This window comes from Elephas maximus, chromosome 3 (assembly GCF_024166365.1).
Source record: "Elephas maximus indicus isolate mEleMax1 chromosome 3, mEleMax1 primary haplotype, whole genome shotgun sequence".
In the NCBI taxonomy this organism is placed as follows: Eukaryota; Metazoa; Chordata; class Mammalia; order Proboscidea; family Elephantidae; genus Elephas; species Elephas maximus.
Genome location: NC_064821.1, coordinates 67,259,974 through 67,282,206, shown reverse-complemented (window position 1 = coordinate 67,282,206; position 22,233 = coordinate 67,259,974). Strand labels below are relative to the sequence as shown.

At 47.7% G+C, this 22,233-nt stretch overlaps 1 protein-coding gene across 6 annotated transcripts in view; it reads right to left on the bottom strand.

Annotated features, from left to right (window-relative positions):
- The window catches only part of ZDHHC18 (zinc finger DHHC-type palmitoyltransferase 18), a 37,956-nt gene extending 24,275 nt beyond the window's left edge, over window positions 1–13,681 (bottom strand). For all 6 annotated transcript variants that reach the window (XM_049878393.1, XM_049878396.1, XM_049878392.1 and 3 more), the window contains exons 1-2: window positions 13,284–13,681; window positions 3,247–3,407 (exon numbers count right to left, since the gene is read on the bottom strand). In XM_049878393.1, the coding sequence (XP_049734350.1) occupies window positions 3,247–3,407; window positions 13,284–13,600 (478 nt within the window). In that variant the 5' untranslated portion in view covers window positions 13,601–13,681. The remainder of the gene's footprint in view (window positions 1–3,246; window positions 3,408–13,283) is intronic.
- Window positions 13,682–22,233: the final 8,552 nt, after the last annotated feature.

Below are 22,233 nucleotides of genomic sequence, written 5' to 3'. Positions count from 1 at the left end.
TGACCTGTTGTGTGGAAGCAGAGGGGAGAGGCAACTTTTGTATCTGTTACACAGACTGTAGCTGACTGTGTCTAGATGAGCATCTGTCACTTGGACTTGGATATCTCTACCATCTCCCATCAGGCTGGAAGCTTCTTGGGGGCAATGTTCTCATCTCCTACTTCTTCTCCAGCTGCCCAGAGTGCTGCGGCTCTGTGTGACCTACACGGTGCTCCAGCGGCATGGCCTACCGGTTGACAGGTCAGGTCATAGTAAAGGGTGACTAACTGGACTAGTTGGCCTGGAACTGAGGGATTTCCTGGGAAGTGGGATTTTCAGTGCCAAAACTGGGATAGTCCGGGGCAAACTGGGTCCAGTTAGTCGCCCTACCTCCAACAGTCCCTGCAAGTGGGAGCCCTGGGCCAGAACCCTGTTGGGCTGGAGTTGCTGGCCTCTAGGGCGGAAGTGAGAAACCCACAATGCCTGCACGTGCCCAGGCCCAGGTGATCAGTGCCATGTTTATATGACCACTACCACCCGCCTAAGAGCTGGCCCCCAACCTTCTCAAAAGGCTCAGTGACCTCAGTCCTTCTCATGAAAATATGTTTCACCTTGGTTAGAAGCCCTCTGGCCACACTGCAAAATTTGGTTCCTGCTCAAGCCTGAGAATCCAAAGCCCCCAAATATGCCATTTTTCAGGTGTGGCAATTATTCTAAAAGGAAAGTCAAAGGCCCTGGCATTCAGGGCCCTACAAGTCAGGGCCCAGCCACAATTTCCCCAATTCTCTGAAGTATGCCTGGTGTTCCAGCCAAACAACCTGCTCAATGGTCCATGCCTGTCCCTCTTCCTTCCCACTTCTGTACTCTCTTTTTTGTGTTCCATCTGCCTGGAGGGCTCTCTTCACACATCTTCCCATGCCTGAATTCCACCCAAGCTTTAAGGCTCCAGTACCACCTCTCCATGAAGCCTCCCCAAGGCCTCTAGCTGACATATACTCCTGATTCCCCCAATCCTCTTCCAAAGCCTGGTATCACTTATGGCTGCCAATCAGGCTTTCCACCTCGGCCTGAACTGGACTGGAAACCACCAGAGGGAGTATTCACAGGGCCATTTTTGTGCCCCTTTCCCCTGCTGTCAGAAATCAGCATAGACAATCAGCACATAAATGAACAGATTCATAATACCTAACTGGGAAAAGTTCCAATTTTCTCTAAACAAATCACCTCAAGACAGCAAGAAAGGTCTGCAAAGGGGCTCATCCATTCTTCAGTTATTCATTCATCCATTTGGCCAATAGTCCCTGAGTCTCCCACGTGGCAGATGAGGTGAACATGACGCACAGTCCATACCTTCCCTGTGCAGCAAGAAGGCAGGCAGATGCCGCAGAGACCTGCTCCGGCCTCGCCATAAGGACCACCACGCAGCACAGGGTGCTCTAGGAACATGCGATTGAGGGTCTGACCCAACATGGGGTCATGGAGGCTCCCAGAGAAAGGGACACTAAAGTCAAACATAAGAATGAAAAAGAGGGCGTGGGCACATATAGATTGGGGATGTGCCAGTGCCACCAACTCAGGAGAAAGCAAGCGGCTTGGGGGTCTAGAGACAAACATTCCTGTGCTCCCTGGCTGTGGCATCATCTGCCTCAGTTTTTTCATCAGCATAACAGGTTAACAGGGTTAAATTCTCCAGGTTGTGAGGATTTGCAGGGATAATGGGTGAGAAGCACTCAGGGCCTGGTCAAGCTTCCCCCAAACACAGGGATTACTGTTGTCATTACTCAAACAGCTCACAGGACACCAGAGGATCCTAGGTAGCCAGGATTCTGCCCAGGCTGAGCTGGACAATAATCCTGCCTCATGATTAGCCCTGACCTGACAGGGAGGAGAAACAGGGCAGCCATCTGAGCCTTCCCAACTGCCAGGCAGACCAGCCCAGGTCAGACTGTGGGATTCTCAAGGGGCAGAATCTGGGGGGCCAAGAGGCCCAGAGGTGCAAGAGGGAAGGAAGCTGGATGTAGGCAAGAGGAAGACAGCAACTGAGGGTGTGGCAGAGGCCAGGCCTGAGCAGAATGAGACAATGAACAGAAGGGAACCTCCTCTTCCCCGCCCCCCACCCCCCAAGCTCCAGAGAATTAGCGAGATAATTTCCTGTGATGGATACAGCAGAGCTCTGACGTCTACAGGCCACTGGATTTCTTCAGGCTAGCTGGGTATTTAAAAGCCTGTCTGAAAGCCACCCTGTTAGGGGAAGGAGTCAACCACTGGCCGGAAACCCCCAAGGTGTGCAAATACCCACGTCATTTCTCAGCAGGAAGGAGCTGGGGTGGAGCAAGCTGAGATTAAGGCCCTGGCCCCAGTGCCCTGCCACCCCGGGGAATCCACACAATAGTCTGGGAGGAAATGAGGGTCACCTGGAGACCACGCTGGCCTTCCTGCCATTCCTCAAACACACCCAACCTGTTCCCACTGCGGGCGTTTGCCTCTACTGCTCCCTCTGCCTGGAACACTCTGTCCCAGATCCTCATACTACCAGCCCCTCTGCACCATTCAGGGCTCATGTCACCTCGTCCTAGAAAAGCGCTGACACATAGTAGGGGCTCAATACATGTTTGAAGAGCGAATGGGTAAGTGTATAGTGAAGTGTTTAGAGCAGGGGCTCTGGTCAGACTGCCTGGGTCTCATCCCAGCTCTTCCTCCCACTGTGTGAGCTTAGACCATTTACCTAACCTCCCTGTAAGCTGAGAGTAACAACAGTACCTACCTCATAGAATTAATGGGAGATTAAATGAGATCATAAGGAGCCCTGATGTTGCAGTGGTTAAGCACTCAGCTGCTAACTGAAAGGTTGTCTGTTCAAACACACCCAGTGGCTCTGTAGGAGAAAGACCTGGAGATGTGCTCCTGTAAAGATTACAGCCAAGAAGACCCCATGGGGCAGTTCTGCTCTGTCACATATGGTTGCTATGAGTTGAAATCAACTTGATGGCACCTAACAACAACAACAAATGAGAACATGTAAAACAGTGCCAGACCCCCCGTAAGCACTCAGCATGTGGTTGCTGCCATCGTGATCTTTGCTTGCTATATTTCTTGTTTATTTATTTGCTCATTTGTTTAACATCTGTCTCCCTCCACACCACATCAGCTCCAGCCTGGCTTGCTCACTGCTGTGTCCCTAGTTTCCAACACAGCTGAGAAAAGGAAATCAGGCCTCTTCCAGTAAGGGAACGTGAAGCTGTGGAGTGTGGAAGTAGGGAGACTCACCGATCTGTTTCTCCAGGGCAGCTGCCTCACAGACAGTGGCCCGGGGCAGGATCCCAGGGTCAGTGAAACTCGTCTGTAGCAGGCAGCTCATGACGAAGAAGAGAAGGATGGCGGCGATGATGGGGATGGCGAGGGTCAGGTTGCTGGCCAGGAAAGGACAGCTGGAATGAGAGAGGGAGAAACAGGTCAGCAGAACCCCAAGGGCTCACTGGGCACATGGCTACAGGTCTAGACCAGTGTTCTCCTCCCAGCAAACACCACCACATTCTTGACTAGAGCTTCTCCCTGAGGCTGAGCTTAAGCCCTTTGGTGAGTGCTGTCACTCCTCCTACAAGTGCTGGGAGCAGACATCACTAATTGATCCTTGCACTTTGCCCCTGAGCCCACAACAGATGTGACTAGTAGACCTCAGCACTCTTAACCCCTACACTTAGCTGCCACTTCAGAATCCTAAACACAGAGCATCAGGCAGCCACTACCAATTAACTGGACTGGCACTTGAGATGAACCATCCCTGACGATGTTCATTCATTCATTCACTCCACAAATATTTCTACAGAAATTACTTTAAATGCTAGGCAACACTTTCAATAAGCAGTGGGAATAATAACAGCGAAAAAGAGGTCCTCCCCAGTGTGGCTTATGGTCTAGTGGAAAAAAACATACAAGGAAATGGGAATTGCCACACAAGGTGACGGCTGCTGTAACTGGGAGAGAGGGAAGCATACTGTGGACCAAGCATTTATGCTATAACTGGGGAGGGAAAGGCAGTGGGACAGCCAGGAAGGGCTCGCTGAAGGAGATAACGCCTAAGCTGAAATCTGAAGAATGAGTAGGGGCCACCCAGGTGAAGGGTGGGAAACAGCATGATTCGGCCACTGCCACTGTCACCCAAGGACTGATGTCCCCAAGGCAGTTCTCTCTGGCCCTAGTTGGCTTGGGGAATAGCCTATGTCTGCCAGATGGTCGCGCCTCCTCTTCTACCAGACAGGCTGCCTATGACAGGGCCCCCCACTCCTCCTTCATCTTAGGGTTGGAACATTCTAAAAGTCTTGGACACTGGTAGGGGTGTGGCTTTTGTGATGAAGCAAATCTATCAGGTCTAATTGCCACTCCACTGTCCATCCAGAAGCCAGAGCTGCCTGTTGGAAGTGTTGGTCAGATCATGGCATGTCCCTGCTTAAAACCTGCCAATGCTTCTCATTATATTCTGCATAAAATCCAAACTCCCCACCACGGCCTTGTAAGCCAGGCATGACCTGGACCCTACCAAAGGCTCCTCCAGCCTCATTCCACACAACTCTCTTCTTGCCCTGCTGCTTCCCGCCACACTGGCCTCGCGACAGTTCCTGGAACAAGTCTAGTTCTTTCCCATCTCAGGGCCCTTGCACTTGAAGTTCCTTCTCTCTGGAATGCTCTTCCCTCCTCAGAAAGACCTTCCCTGACAACTCTACAAAGCAGGCCTCTCCGCAATGTTCTACCACAATGTGCTTTTTCTTTCCTGCATAGCATTTTTTATAAATTTCACTTACTTACTTGCCCGTTTAGGGTCTGGCTGTGTCTCTCCTATTACAGCATAAACTCCTCTGAGGGGAAAGACTACCACTCTTGTTCACTATTCCCAGCACATTGCACAGTACCTGGCACCAAGAAGATACCCAATAAGTAATTGTTGAATGAATGAAGATCGTTTTCCCCTGGTGCCAGGGGACGGAAAAATACCTACCATCTTTTGAAGGCTTAGTATGTGCCAGATACTGCCTTAATTAATAAGTCATTATTAATAATATCTGAAGTACAGAATAATTACTATGTGCCAGGTACTATGCTAAACGCTTTCCATGGACTTTCTCATTAAATCCTCACCACAACCCTCTGAGGTATGCTCCCCACTTTATAGATGAGGGAACTGAAGCTCAGAGAGCTTAAGTAAGCTGCCCAAGGTCACACAGCTCAGGAGTGTTGAAGCGGGGATTCAAGCCAGGTCTGACTTCTGCATCATACTTACTGTTAACCTCTGTCCTTTGCTACCTTCTTTCCCAGAGCCAGTGTGGCACTAATGGGGGAGGGGCTGCTAGCTGGGAGATGACTGCTGCTGGGAGGCCACAGCCAGTCATGGGTCTAGTAGCCTAAGGTTTCAGTGTCTGGGCCTAAAGACTGGCACAGTAGCAGGGTCCAAACCACCACACCCAGTGGAGGGCCCTGTGAGCACCTAGGCACCGTTTCTGGAGCCTCCACTGCCTGAGGCTCTGGCCTCTAGAGACACATTCCCTGAGGAGCAGAGATGGCCGAGAAAAGGGCTCCAAGCAGGCCACACTCTGCTTGACACATCTTAGTGGTCCTTGGGCCTGATGCTCAAATGGAACTAGCCAGTGTCACAACATGGCAGCACGACCAGTTCCTGTACAACTAGACTTCTTGAAGGACAGAGGAAACTTGACATCTGAGACCAGTAGGGACCTCAGGAACCAGCGAGTCCTGTGCCTGATTACACAGAGGGGGACTCCAAGGGCCAAAGCCAGGTCCAAGGGCACCTAGCCAGCCAAAGACAGGACTGGGATCTCTGGGCTCCCAGCATATGCTCTGCCCATTAACTCATTCACAAATATTTACTGTACTGAGCACCTACTGCATACCAGGCACTGTTCCAGGCACTGAAGATACAGCAGTGAACAAAACAAAGCCCTGCTCTCATGGAGAAAGACAGGCAAGAAACAAACAAGTACATATACAGGATGTCAGATGGTAGCAGGTGCTTCGGAAAACAATAAATCAGGGTAGAGGGGATAGGAGAGAGGGGGTGGTTTGCTTTTTATAGTGCTACTAGGGAAAGTGTCAAATCTACTCTTGAGATAGTCTCTAAATTCAGGGCAGATACACTCAAGGTTGTAATTTGGCTCTCACAGACTTTTCAGCTTCAACTTGAACTTGTACATGAGCAATTGACGGTCTGTTCCACAGTTGGCCCCTGGCCTTGTTCTGACTGATGATATTGAGTTTCTTCATCGTCTGTTTCCACAGACAATATCAATTTGATTCCTGTGTATTCCATCAGATGAAGTCAATGTGTATACTCACCGTTCATATTGTTGAAAAAAGGTATTTCAAATGAGTAAGTCATTGGCCTTAAAAAATTCTACCATGCGCTCTCTGGCATTTCTATCACCAAAGTCATATTTTCCAACTACTGATCCTTCTTCTTTGTTTCCAACTTTCGCGTTTCAATCACTAGTAATTATCGGTGCATCCTGATTGTATGTTTGATCAATTTCAGACTGCAGAAGTTAGTAAAAATCTTTAATTTCTTCATCTTTGGCATTAGTGGTGGGTGCATAAATTTGAATAATAGTCATATTAACTGGTTTTCCTTGTAAGCTTATGGATGTTAGCCTGTCACTGACAGTGTTATCCTTCAGGGTGGATCTTGAAATGTTCTTTTTGACAATGAATGAGACACTGTTCCTCTTCAATTTGTCATTCCTGGCACAGTAGACATATGATTGTCCAATTCAAAAAGGCCAATACCAATCCATTTCAGCTCACTAATGCCTAAGATATCGATCTTCAAGTGTTCCATTTCATTTTTGACAACTTTCAATTTTCCTTGATTCATACTTCATATATTCCACGCTCTGATTACTAAGGGATGTTTGCAGCTGTTTCTTCTCATTCTGAGTAGCGCCAGATGAGTTGTGGGATGACATGAAGAAAGCAAAAGGTCATTAAAAAGACAGGAACGAAAGCAAAGACCGAAATGGGTAGCAGAAGAGACTCTGAAACTAGAGTAGCTAAAATGAACAGAATAAATGATAAAGTATAAGAGCTGAACAGAAGATTTCAAAGGGCAGCTCAAAAAGACAAAGCAAAGTATTATAATGGAACATCCAAAGACCTGGAGTTAGAAAACCAAAAGGGAAGAACGTGCTCAGCATTTCTTAAGCTGAAAGGACTGAAGAAATGATAAAGCTTCAAGTTGTAATACTGAAGGATTTTACGGACAAAATGTTGAACGATGCAGAAAGCATCAAAAGAAGATGGAAGAAATATACACAGTTACTGTACCAAAAAGAATTGGTCGATGTTCAACCATTTCAGGAGGTAGCATATAATCAAGAATGAATGGTGCTGAAGGAAAAAGTCTAAGCTTCACTGAAGGCACTGGCAAAAAACAAGGCTCCAGGAATTGACGGAATACCAACTGAGATGTTTCAGCAAATGGATGCAACTCTGGATGCGCTCATTCGTCTATGCCAAGAAATTTGGAAGACAGCTACCTGGCCAACTGAGAAAGATCCATATACATGCCCATTCCAAAGAGAGGTGATCAACAGAATGCAAAAATTATTGAACAATATCATTAATATCACACTTGAGTAAAATTTTCCTAAAGATCATTCAAAAGTGGCAGCAGCAGTACATCAACTAGAAACTGCCAGAAATTCAAGCCGGATTCAGAAGAGGACGTGGAACAAGGGATATCATTGCTGATGTCAGATGGATCTCGGCTGAAAGCTGAGAAAACCAGAAAGACGTTTACCTGTGTTTTGCTGACTACGCAGAGGCATTCGACTACGTGGATCGTAACAAATTATGGATAACATTGTGAAGAATGGGAATTCCAGAACACTTAATTGTGCTCATGAGGAACCTGTACATAGGCCAAGAGGCAGTCATTCAAACAGAACACAGGGATACTTCACGGTTTAAAGTCAGGAAACGTGTGTGTCAGGGTTGTATCCTTTCAACATACTCATTTAATCTGCATGGTGGACTATATGAAGAAGAACCTGGCATCAGGATTGGAGGAAGACTCATTAACAACCTGCAACATGCAGATGACAAAACCTTGCTTGCTGAAAGTGCAGAGGACTTGAAGCACTTGCTGATAAAGATCAAAGACTACAGCCTGCAGTATGGATTACACCTCGACATAAGGAAAACAAAAATCCTCACAACAGGACCGATAAGTAACATCATGATAAATGGAGAAAATATGACATATTGGGCAAACCTGCTGCAAAAGGCCTCTTTAAAGTGTTCAAAAGCCAAGATGTCACCTTGAGGACTAAGATGCACCTGACCCAAAACTGTGGTATTTTAAATTGCCTTACATGCATGCAAAAGCTGGACAATGAATAAGGAAAACCAAAGAATTGATGCATTTAAATTATGGTGTTGGTAAAGAATACTGAATATACCATCGTTATGGATTGAATTGTGTCCCCCCAAAATATGTCCTGTAAATCCTAGCCTCTATGCCTGCAGTTATAATGTTATTTGGGAATGGGTTTTCTTTGTTACGTAAACGAGGCAGGATTAGTATAGGGGGTGTCTTGAGTCAATTTCTTTCGAGATATAAAAAAGAGTAAACAAGGAAGCAAAGAGAAGCAGAGATGGGGGAAGACTGATGCCAAGCCACACGGAGATTTCCAAGGTACCAGGAAACAGAAGCCGAAGAGACAAGGACCTTCCCTCAGAGCTGACAGAGAATGCTTCCCCTGCTTGAGCTGGTGCCCTGAATTCTAGCCTCCTAAACTGTGAGAAAATAAATTTGTTTGTTAAAACCACTCACTTGTGGTATTTGTTATAGCAGCACTAGATGACTAAGACAACCATGGACTGCCAGAAGAACAAATAAATCAATCTTGGGAGAAATACAGCCAGAATGCCCATTAGAAGCAAGAATGTCAAGGCTTCATCTCACTTACTTTGGATGTGTTATCTGGAGGGACCACTCACTGGAGAAGTACATCATGCTTGGTAGAGGGCCAGTGAAAAAGAGGATGACCCTCGACAGATGGACTGACACAGTGCTACAACAATGAGCTCAAACATTACAACCGTGAGGATGGTGCAGGACCAGGCAATGTTTCGTTCTGTTGTATATAGGATCTCTATGAGTTGGAATCAACACAGCTGCACCTAACAACAACAAACCTAAGGTAGGGTATTTGCGGTGTGATGGATCACCTTTGTGTAGTCTTTCTAGCCATGGTCTTGTAACTCCCACCCCAGTGATTGGGCGGGACTGTGTAGATATGGTAATTGTAGCTCACCAAAGGGACTGATCGGTTTTGCCATTCTGCTGGGCTTGAAATGAGCCACCCCAGAGGCTTGAAAATGGTGAGAAGCGGTGGCACCAAGAGATGGCATGGTGGGCTTCCTGGCCCAGAGAGAGAAAGCTGAATGACTTTGGGCAGAGGCCTAATGCCAGGGAGAGGCATGCCTGCTAACACAGCTGGGAAGAGGCTCTCCTGATGGAAGAACTGTATCCTTGAGTGTTCCTGGGCCTGGATTGTAACCTGTTACTTCCCTAATAAACCCCATAGTCGTGAGTATTGTCTGTGAGCTCTGTGTGGCCACTGCAATGAATTATCAAACCCATCAGAGAAGTTGAGCAAGGAGGGACAGTTGTTCTCAGAGTTGGTACAGATGGCAGAGAGAGAAGGCATATCTGACCTCTGCTTCATAGCAATCAGCCCTGGACTGTTGATCTTGATTCTCCTTCCCCCTTGTGAAGTTAAAGGAGGTCAGACACCACCGCCATGCCATTTTTATAGTTGGCATCAGAAGCAGGGTTCTCTGCAATGGCTCCAGACTCATAAAAGCATGGGACTTTGTAAAAGAAAGCAGGGGTTTGGGAAGTGAAATTTTTGATTCTTGGATGGTTGCTTTGGTGGTTGTCTGTAATGGCTGAAGGGAAGATTATGCTGCAGCTGAGGGGAGAAAAGCCAGGCCAGACAAGCAGAATGATGGATAGGGAGCCTCGGTCTACTGGTTCCACCCAGTCAGAGGCCCAAGGCAATATGCATATGAATGGGCAAGATAGTTAAGGTGCAGAACCACACTCTCTGGGGACTTCTAGCTCAATTGGCGTAAAATAGTTTAGAAAGAAAATGTTCTACATCCTACTTTGGTGAGTAGTGTCTGGGGTCTTAAAAGCTTCGGAGGGGCCAATTCAGATACTCCAGTGGTCCCACTCCATCTAGAGCAAGGAAGAATGAGGAAAACCAAAGACACATGGGAAAGATTAGTTCAAAGCACTAATGGACCACAACTACCACAGCCCCCACCAGACTGAGTCCAGCATAACTAGATGGTGCTCGGCTACCACCATGGACTGCTCTGACATGGATCACAATAGAGTGTCCTGGACAGAGCTGGAGAAAAATGTAGAACACAATTCTAACTCACAAAAAAAGACCAGACTTACTGGTCTGACAGAGACTGTAGAAACCCTGGGAGTATGGCCTCCAGACACCTTTTTAACTCAGTGCTGAAGTTCACTCCTGAGATTCACCCTTCAGCCAAAGATTAGACATGCCCACAAAACAACATGACTAAATGGGTGCAGCAGCACAGGGTCGAGGATGAGAAGGCATTTCTACAGTATTCCAAGCAGAGCAAAGGCCCTAAGGTAGGAGTGTATAAGGAAGCCAATGTGGCTGGAGGGGAATGGGCAGGGGTGAGTGGAAGAGGACAGGGATGAAGAGGGAGCAGGGGCCAGAGGGAAGTAAATCATCAGGGCTTTGGCTCTTACTGGGGGAGTGGGAGAGATGGGAAGCCAAGGAGGATCTGACTTAGAATTAAAGGTTCACTCTGGCTGCTCTGTGGGACTAGGAAGTACGGCAGAAGCTGGGAGCCCTGCATGATAATACAACGAACCATGAAGCAAAACCATTCATGGCAGGAATGGCCACCTTCGCCTTCTTGCAGAGCAATGGGGGAGTATGAGTGACCACCTAGCTTCCCTGCCCTCACCAAGAGCACTCCCGCCACACCAGATTCTGCTGCGGTTTCACCCCAGCCCAGGCCCAGGTGAGCACTCTTGGCCCAAACTCAAACCCTCCTACAAAGTCCACCACCCCAAGTAACATGGAGTGGAGACAAAAGGCAAGGCGATTCATAGCCTTTCGGGAACCCAGAAGTCTTGCTTCCTCCCTCTTTGGGAACAAATCAGTCACCAGTGAAGATACCCACTCAGCCCGGAAGGCCCTGCTCTTGAACTGAACGAATCCCATCCTGCAGGATCATGGGGGTCCAACCACAACAAGTACCACTTCCTCCTGCCTTGGCTGCAGCCCTTGCACCTCTTGCTCAGAAATGGGGATACTGGATAAGAAGACACTTCTAAACCCCCACATGGGCGGCCAGGTGAGGTGGATCTGAAACTCAGCCCAGGGACCCTTCTGGGGGCTGGGAGCTCCCCATCAGCTTGTCAAATCATTCCTGAACTCTTCATCCACCCTGACTCTGAAAGGAACGGCAGAGTGTCTGGTGAAAGGGCGAAGCCAATGCACAGGAAGTCTTTACCATGTTTCAAAGTGAAACCCAAGGTTGAGGATACACAATCTGGCAGAGAGCACCTAGGGGCTGGTGTATTTGTGGCAGCCCTACCTCAGTTACATGCCTTTGATAAAGACAAGCAGTAATAACAGCAGCCAGCAGTAAGTGCTTGTTACTGGGCTGAGAGCTTCACATGCATTACCTCATGCTACCCTCATGACAACCTTAGGAGGTAGGTACCGTTATAAACCCCATTCTACAGGTGAGGAGACTGAGACTGTGAGAGGTGAAGAGGCTTCCCAGAAGTCACACTGTTAGTGAGTGGTGAGCTGGGATTTGAACCAGATCTGTTTGCTCCCAAGATAGAATTCTTGACCACATTGTATAATGAAGGAAGATGATCACAAAGGATGGAAAGAACTAGGGAGAAGATGGGGTTCACCCAGCACAGGGGCAGGGTGTGCTCGTGTGTATATGTGTGTGTGTATAAGTAATCAGGAAACCCTGGTGGTGTAGTGGTTAAGTGCTATGGTTGCTAACCAAGAGGTGGGCAGTTCAAACCCACCAGGTGCTCCTTGGAAACTCTACGGGACAATTCTACTCTGTCCTATAGGGTCGCTATGAGCCGGAATTGACTCGATAGCACTGGGTTCCGGGTTTTTATAAGTAATCATGTAGCAGGTGGCTCAAGCCAGAGACAGGATGGGGTGGAAAACTTTTGATACAATTATATGACCCAGGTAAAGTAATAAATCCATCCCTCCATCAATGAAATGGAGATACTGTCCTCCAATGGGCCAACCCCGGCTCACTGTGGAGATCGAGAGGTCAGAAACCTGTGGTGACAAATATGACCTGTCACATGAAAGCACTCTGGACTCACTCTTAAAAAATAACAAGGCATTGCAGCTGTTCGTGACATGCACAGGCCAGAAGGATGCTCCAGAACTTTGAGAAGAGAGAGAAAGCCAGGAGGTCAGGAGGTGGGAGCAGGGGACTGGGAGGTGCCTGGGGGTACTGAAAGAAGGACAGAAAGCTCTGGAGAAACTAAGGAAGGTGATGTGGAGGGAAGGGAGGCCTCAGAGGCTGAGAGATGTTTGAGAGAATATGCCTTAGGTGAGAATGACTGAAAGAAAACAGAGAGGGTCTGACAGTAAAGAGATGACAGAGGGGACCCTGGAAGGAAAGGGGAAGATGGCTAGGAAATTTATGGTGTGGGTGTATGTAGCCAAAAGACAAGGGAGAAATTTAGAAGCTGCCTGGAACGGATATAAAGAAAAGATACAAAAGAAGTTTGGGGGATGGGCAAGAAATGGTCTGAGGGGCAGGTGAAGAAGAGGAGCCAGGAAGGCCTGGGGAGCAGATTCTGAGAGGGCAGAGAGGATAGTAGGTTGTGGAGTGCCATGGGAAGATATGATTCCTGGCAGGGGCAGGGTGCCAAGGAAGGGCAGGTGAGGGTGGGGGTGCCGGGACAGGGCCAGAGAGGATGGGGTGGCTGGGACGGGTAGAGGTGACCAGGAGAGGCCAAAGGGCAAATGCGTAGAGGCGCAGGGGCGAGGAGGGTGCCTGGCAGGGTTGGGAAGGGTGGAGCGCCCCAGGAGGACTGAGTGCGCGGCTGGGGACCAGGGAAGATGCAGTGCCTGGCAAAAAGGGGGGAGGGGGCAGTATGGGGGTGACCGGCAGGGGGTGGAGGGGACCCGAGGGGTTGGGGCCCCTGAGAGGGGCGGGGCGCGGGGCGCTCCCGAACTCACTCGAAGACGAAGAAGAGGACCGTGGTGGTGAGGATGAGCAGCAGCGTGAGCGCGAAGACGCCGCCGTGGCCGGCCAGCATGAGGCGGCCGCCGCAGTAGAAGCGGTTGCGGCCGGGGAACACCTCCCACTTGCGCCGAGGGCGGCGGCCGAGGCTCCCGCTGCCGCTGCTGCTCCAGCGCGCCGGGGCGGGGGCGGCGGACGGCTGGGGGCCGGGGCCCGGGCCGGGGGGCGCGGCGGGACCGGGGCGGTGAGCCCCGGGGGAGGCGGGCGGCGGGGCGGCCCCGGGGCTGATCTGCTGGTACTCGCAGTCCTTCATGCAGCCGGCCGCGGCCTCGGCTCCGCGCCCCCGGGCCGGCCGGGCCGCACCGGGACCGGGCAGAGCAGCGGAGTGGAGGCGGCGGCGCGCGGCGCTTGCTCGCTGGGGGCGGCCCCGCGCCGTTCGGCTCCGCCCCGCCCGCTGCCGTCGCGCGCCGGCCTCCTGCCGCAGCGCCCCCTCCGCCTGGGCCCGCCATGGCGCCCGGCCGGGTGCCCACCGACCCGAGGCCTGGCCTTTCCGCCCTGACCGGCTGCGGGACCCTGGCCAGGCCCTGCCGCTTCCTGAGCCGCCCTTTTCCTTCTGCACAACGAGGGGGGCAGCAGATGAGCACTCGAAGGCTCTTTCTGCCCTTTTTCGATCAAACCATTTGTTGGGCATCCACTGTGTCCCTATGCACTCTGCCAAGCGCTGAGAGATTCGTGCTTTGGACTTCGTGATCTACCTCTGGCAGTTTGTAATTCCAGGGCCAGGCTTCCCTGGTCTCTGAGGCCTGACTGGACAGGCGTGTTGGGAGGCAGTGAGGTGGGGAGGCTCATCTGCTTTGAAAGCCAGAGGCCTCTTAACTGCTGCCTTGAAGTTCAGAGTGCCCAGTGGGTGTGGCGTACGCCTTCTGGCCTTCCTCACCCAGCTCTGTGCCCTGGACAAAGTTCTGGGATTTCACTCAGACCTAGAGTTTCCTAGGTATCACCTAATGTAAGAGTTCATGCATGAGGACTCCGATGTTTTCAGGAATTCTAGGTTTTCCATTGCTGTGTAACAAATTACACAAAGGTAGAAGCTTACAACGACACACATTATTTTAGTTTTCTTCTGCTATCAATTGCTTCCTTCTGATAATGGGGGACTAAGTTGATCATTTATCAAATGTATGTGCACATATATATATATGGTAGGAAAACTTTCTGGGGTGATGGCTTAGGAGTCTGTAGCAGCCAGCAAGACTCATTCACTCCAATGGTTCCAGCAGCACCATCCTTGGCCCATCACCCGGTCTGCCCTGGGCTCTGCTTAAGTCTTTGCCCACTCACTTCCCTCCTGCTGTCCTAGGTCCTGTCTTGGGAAGTCCTGCTCTTAGCCTGTAGCCGAGGAATTCTGGCTTAGGAGGTGGAGGGGGATAGTGTACTTGACTCAAGTAACTCATGCACACTACATTTGTAACTTCACTTTCCTGGGATTTATAGTGACAAGCCGGAAGAAACCAATTGAGGAGGCGTTATTTATTTTTGATGGGGGATCTTGAGACATTTTATTTATCTTTGCTTTATTTGGTCTGCTGGAAGATGCAAGAAGTCTGATTTGTTGTAGCCAGACATAATTCCCTCTTCCCTTCCCTCCCTTTCTCCGCAGTCCCAACTTGGATGCTTCTGGAAGCACAGGAGAAAGGTCACTGCTTGAGGAGTGGGCATGTACTGGTTCAGGAAGCACCGCTGGGGACTGCAATGACCATGCAAATTATATTTGTGGCTTGCAGTGTCCCCAGCACCAAGGTGAAGACTATGGCTGTCTCTTGTCCCCAGTGGTATCCCAGCATCCAGCATGCTGTCTCTCCCAGAATGGGCAGAAAACTTTGTGGAATGAGTGAAAACAACGTATGACGTATGACTCTAACATCAAAGTCTCGTTTCCCCAAACTAGGCCAGAAATTGGTATTTAACACTATTGTTTATTCACATCTCCTGCTCAAAAGTACATTTCATACGGTCTAGAGCAACTGGAAGAGTCAGTGCTGCTCTGAGTCTCCTCTGACGTTGTTTCTGACATTTTATAAAGTATATTTACATCTTTGGAAGTATTTCTCTGAAGGAGCCATGGTGATGCAAACAGTTGAGTGATTGGTTACTATCCGAAAGTTTGGCAGTTTGAACCCACTTAGCGGCTCTGTGGGAGAAAGACCTGGTGATCTTCTCCCATAAAGATTACAGCCAAGAAAACTTGTTTCTGACATTTTATAAAGTATATTTACATCTTTGGAAGTATTTCTCTGAAGGAGCCATGGTGATGCAAACAGTTGAGTGATTGGTTACTATCCGAAAGTTTGGCAGTTTGAACCCACTTAGCGGCTCTGTGGGAGAAAGACCTGGTGATCTTCTCCCATAAAGATTACAGCCAAGAAAACCCTATGGGGCAGTTCTGCTCTGTCACATAGGGTCATTATGAGTTGCAGTCGACTCAGTGACACCTACCAACAACAAAGAAACAGTTAAAATTATTGCAGTGCAATCCAGAGGGGAATTTTGGCAGTACAACAGCATTTGTGCCTGGACCACTTCTACTACACATATGAGGATCTTTCTGTGGCCCTTGATTAGCCATTAGTCAAAATGTCTTTTGCATTGAGCTTCTCAAGAAAAGACCCATGACTGGCACCATGGAAAGCACGTACTATGTTGTTAGGGCAGGTGGTGGTCCAGCTTGTTTCAAGGTCTCCTCCCAAGTTGCCCTGCTATGGGTCCGCTATCAAAGACATCTTATCCTTTATCTTTCTTAGTTGTGGTGCACTTTCAGGCTTGCCACACTTCCTCGTGGGGGTGGAATGAAGCACATTCATGTGCTCTGGGTTGTGCGGAGGTGATCTTAGATTAGGGAGCCCAAGTGCTGATTCCTGTAGGGTTCTCGTCCTTGATTTTAGGGTACTGTCATGTGTCCCCTTTGCACCATGCATGGTGAGATGTTTTTCTTCTTTTTTTCTCTTGCCTCTTGTTCTTTAGCCTGAACCAGCCCCTAGTGTTTTGCTTCAGGATTCTTTTCTTCTTCCCTAGGGAGTAATTGCTTAGAAAATGCCCTCTTGCCAAAAACATCAAGTCTTCGATATCATAAATTGGTAGTGGAAACTCCTCTGTCATTTGGCTTAATATTTTAACTGTTGCTAATGGCTAAATGGGAAACCCTGGTGGCATAATGGTTAAGTGCTGCGACTGCTAACCAAGAGGTCGGCAGTTTGAATCTGCCAGGCACTCCTTGGAAACTCTTTTGGCCAGTTCTACTCTGTCCTGTAGGGTCACTATGAGTCGGAATTAACAGCAGTGGGTTTTTTTTTTTTTTTTAATGGCTAAATGATTGTAGCATGCCAGCTGGGCCCTTTGGAAGCTGGTTAGGTTGACTTGCATGTCTGCTGTCCGCCTTTGTCAGTGTGTCTATGCTTATTTGGGAATCAGCCCACTTATCCCAGGCACTTCAATCTTTTAACGTTTAAATGCTTTAGAGAATTATAGGAGCCATATGCTGCTTCCCAGGTAACTGAGACTTGCTAAAAATAGAGCTTCAATGGCCCCACCATTCTGGCAATGGAAATCATTGCTTTTTTGTTATTCCTCATGACTTTCAGGCCTGGGCAATAAGAGTCACTGAGCAAGACCTTTGTCAGTTAGAACACACATTATTATTACAGATATACCTTATTTTATTGCACTTCACAGATATTGCATTTTTTACAAATTATAGGTCTGTGGCAACACTGCATCCAGCAAGTCTATCGGCACCATTTTTCCAACAGCTTGTGTTCACTTCGTGTCTCTGTGTCACATTTTGGTAATTCTCACAATATTTCAAGCTTTTTCATCATTATTATATTATTATATCTGCTATGTGATCTGTGATCAGTGATCATTGATATTACTGTCGTAATTATTTTGAAGTGCCACGAATCGTGTCCATATAAGAAGGTGAACTTAATCGATAAATGTTGTGTGTGTTCTGACCACTCCACTGACTGGCCATTCGCCTGTCTCCCTCTCCTCAGGCCTCCCTATTCCCTGAGACACAACAATACTGAAATTAGGCTCATTAATAACCCTACAATGGCCTATAAGCATTCAAGTAAAAAGAAGACTCACACATCTCTCACTTTAAATCAAAAGCTAGAAATGATTAAGCTTAGAGAGGAAGGCATGTCGACAGCCAAGACAGGCTGAAAGCTGGGCCTCTTGTGCCAAACAGTCAAGCTGTGAATGCAAAAGAAAAATTCTTGAAGGAAATTAAAAGTGCTACTCTAGTGAACACACCAATGATAAGAAAGCAAAACAGCCTTATTGCTGATGTGGAAAAAGTTTTAGTGGCCTGGATAGAAGCTCAAACCAGTCACAACATTCCCTTAAGCCAAAGCCTAATCCAGACAAGGTCCTAACTCTTCTCAGTTCTACGAAGGCTGAGAGGGGTGAGGAAGCTGCAGAAGAAAAGTTTGAAGCTAGCAGTAGATGGTTTATGAGATGTAAGGAAAGGAGCTGTCTCCATAACAAAAACGCAAGGTGAAGAGCAAGTGCGGATATAGAAGCTGCAGCAAGTTATCCAGAGATAACCGATGAAGGTGGCTACACTAAGCCCAGAAGATAACCGATGAAGGTGGCTACACTAAGCCCAGAAGATAACTGATGAAGGTGGCTACACTAAGCCCAGAGATAACTGATGAAGGTGGCTACACTAAGCCCAGAGATAACTGTTGAAGGTGGCTACACTAAGCCCAGAGATAACTGATGAAGGTGGCTACACTAAGCCCAGAAGATAACTGATGAAGGTGGCTACACTAAGCCCAGAAGATAACTGATGAAGGTGGCTACACTAAGCCCAGAGGATAACTGATGAAGGTGGCTACACTCAGCCCAGAAGATAACTGATGAAGGTGGCTACACTAAGCGACAGATTTTCAGTGTAGATGAAACAGCCTTATATTGGGAGAACATGCCGTCTAGGACTTTCTTTGATAACTAGAGAGAAGTCAATGCCTGGCTTCAAATCTTCAAAGGATAGGCTGACTCTTGTTAGTGGCTAATGCAGCTGATGACTTAAGTTGAAGCCAATGCTCATTTACCATTCTGAAAATCCTAGGGCCCTTAAGAATTATGCTAAATCTACTCTGCCTGTGCTCTACAAATGGAGCAACAAAGCCTGGATGACAGCACATCTGTTTACAACATGGTTTACTGAGTATTTTAAGCCCACTGTTGAGACCTACAGCTCAAAAAAAAAAGATTTCTTTCAAAATATTACTGTTTATTGACAATGCACCTGGTTGCCCAAGAGCTCTGATGGAGATGTACAAGGAGATTAATGTTTTCATGCCTGCTAACACAGCATCCATTCTGCAGCATGTGGATCAAGGAGTAATTTCAACTTTCAAGTCTTATTATTTAAGAAATACATTTCATAAGGCTATAGCTGCTATAGATAGTGATTCCTCTGATGGATCTGGGCAAAGTAAACTGAAAACCTTCTGGAAAGGATTCACCATTCTAGATGCCATTAAGAACATTCATGATTCATGGGAGGTGGTCAAAATATCAACGTTAACAGGAGTTTGGAAGAAGTTGGTTCCAGCCCTCAAGGATGACTTCAAGGGGTTCAAGACTTTAGTGGAGGAAGTAATTGCAGATGTAGTGGAAATAGCAAGAGAACTATAATTAGAAGTGGAGCCTGAAGATGTAACAATTGGATAAAACTTCAACAGATAAGGAGATGCTTTTTTATGGATGAGCAAAGAAAGTGGTTTCTTGAGATGGAATCTACTCCTGGTAAAGATGCTGTGAACATTGTTGAAATGACAACAAAGGATTTAGAGTATTAAAGTTAGTTGATAAAGCAGTGTCAGGGTTTGAGAGGATTGACTTCGATTTTGAAAGACGTTCTACTGGAGGTAAAATGCCATCGAACAGCATGGCGTGCTACCGAGAAATCTTTCGTAAAAGGAAGAGTCAATTGATGTGGCAAACTTCATCATTGTCTTATTTTAAGAAATCACCACGGCCGCCCCATCTTTCAGCAACCACCACCCTGATCAGTCAGCAGCCATCAACATCAAGGCAAGACCCTCCACCAGCAAAAAGATTACAACTCACTGAAGTTTCAGTTGATGGTTAGCATTTTTCAGCAGTAAAGTTTTTCTTTCTTAATTGTACTTTAGATGAAGGTTTACAGAACTAGCTGCTCGTTAAACAGTTAGTACACATACTGTTTTATGACATTGGTTAACAACCCCACGAAATGTCAACACTGTCTCTTCTCAGTCTTGGATTCCCTATTACCAGCTTTCCTGTCCCCTCCTGCCTACTAGTCCTTGCCCCTGGCCTGGTGTGCCCCTTTAATCTCATTTTGTTTTATGGACCTGTCTAATCTTTGGCTGAAGGGTGAACCTCGGGAGTGACTTCATTACTGAGCTAAAAGGGTATCTGGGGGCCATACTCTGGGGGTTTCACCAGTCTCTCGCAGGCTAGTAAGTCTGGTCTTTTTGTGTGTGACTTAAGAGTTTTGTTGTACATTTTTCTCCAGCTCTGTCCGGGACCCTGTATTGTGATCCCTGTCAGAGCAGTCAGTGGTGGTAGCCGGGCACCATCTTGTTGTACTAGACTCAGTCTGTTGGATGCCATGGTAGTTGTGGTCCATTAATCCTTTGGACTAATCTTTCCCTTGCGTCTTGCAATAAAATATTTTTTAATTAAGGTATGTACATTTTTTTAGACATAATGCTACTGCACACTGAATATACTACAGTACAGTGTAAACATAACTTTTATATGCACTGGGAAACAAAAAAATTCATGCGACTTGCTTTATTTCAATATTCGCTTTATTGCAGTCATCTGGAACCAGACCTGCAATATCTCCAAGGTACGCCTGTGTAAAAATGTCGTGGGGGCAGAGTCTGACCTCCTCTCTCTTCACAAAGAGGGAGGAGATTCAAGATCAACAGCTCAAGGCTGATTCCTAAGTGGCAGAAGTCAGACATGCCTCCTCTCTCTGCCATCTTTACCAGTTCTGACACCAACTTGTCCTTCCCACAGCACACTTCTTTGCTGGGTTCGATAATTCATTAGCATGACCACACAGAACTCACAGACGATACTATTATGGAGTTTATTAAGAAAGTTAACAGGTTACAATTCAGGCTCAGGAACACTCAGGATACAGTTCTTCCATCAGGACAGGCTCTTTTCAGTTGTGCTCACGGGCACACCTCTTTCTGGCCCTAGGCCTCTGCCCTGCTCAGGCAAGTGTTACAAAGCTCTTTTAGCCCCTGCCAATAAATCCCCAGAGGCACCCCAGGCACTCAACTTTCTCACTCCATGGGACAGGAAACCCAGTGCCTGGTCTCCCACCACCGGTCTCCTGCCACTGCTTCTCTTCAGGGTTACAGATCACTTGCTCTCTCTCTCTCTCTAGGTTTCCTAGTTCCAGGAGCTTCTCAGCACAGGGATCCTGGATCCAAAGGACGTGCTGCACGTTCCTGGCTGTTTTTCCTTGGTGATGGTTGGATCCTCTTCCTCCCGGGGTGATTCGTTTCAAGCCCAGTGGGATGGCAAAATTGACCAATCCTCTTGGTGGACCACAACTACCTAATTTGCACAGTCCCATCCAAATACTTGGGCGGGAGTACAAGACCGTCGACAGAAAGGCCACACAAAAGCAATCCATCACACTGCAGCCTGTATCTCACAGTTTCCATAGGACAGGAGCTCAGGCACAGCTTAGCGGGGTTCTTTGCTCAGGGTCTCAAAAGCTGCAATTAAGGTATGAGTTAAGCTACATTCACATTTAGAGACTTATCTGCAGAAGAATCCAATTGCAAGCTCATTCAGATTGTTGGCAAAATTTGTTTCCTTGTGATTGTATGACTGAGGGCCTAGGATTTTTTTTGGTTGTCAGCTAGAGGCTGCCCTCAGTTTCTAGAGGCCGCCCGTAGATCCTTGCCATGTGGGCTTTCCAGTGTGGCTGCTTACTTCAAACCCACAAGTAGTCTCTAGCTCCTGTCTGCTAAGACAGAGTTTTAAATAATGTAATGTATTATATATACACGAAGGGAGTGACATCCCATACCTTTGCCATATTCTGTAGATTAGAAGCAAGTCACAGGTCCCGCTTGTACTCAAGGGGAGGGGATCACACAAAGGCATGGATAGCAGGAGGCAGGAATCATTTGGAGGTCACCTTAGGATCTGTCCACCACACTAAGGGAAATTGTAGGAAAAAAGAGAGCCGTAGACTAGGACAGGAGTGAGAAAGGACGTCCAAATACACAATGGGTGGTACAGAAAACCACCAACAGTGATGTCAAGAGTCACTAACTGGTACACATGCCAAAGGCTGCTCAGCTGTTCCCTTGGTGCCCAGGGCTCTGGATTTGATAAGCCCCACCTTGGGGCGAACCACATTGTATGTTTCCTTCCCTCTTGCTCCTTGGCTGTAAGACCTGGCTGTCACAAAACTGGACATACTGGTTCCAGTACAAATTCCTGCTGTCCCACCTTAACTGGGTCTTCTTGCAACACTAAGCCTTTTCTTGCCCTTTGTCACTTTACAGGAGACCAAAGTATCCTACTTTATTTTCAGGTTCTCTCTTCTTCACCTTGTAATTCGTCTCTTTGCATCTGTTCTTTCCTCTCATCTTAAAGCTGTGAGTCTCCTTCTGTCCATGGCCAACCCTCCACTCATGCCCTATTCCTCTTCCTGTCCATTGAGACTGCAAACACATGGTCTATTCTCCTCTGTCGATTACACAACAAAACAAAACAAAAAATATTTTTAAACTAACAAAAACAGCTTTCCAGGGTTATTTACCACCTCACTCTAGCTTCAGGTTTTTTCTCTCTCATTAGGGTCAAATTAAAGAGTAGCTATCACTTTCTGGTAGTACAATGGTTCAGCCC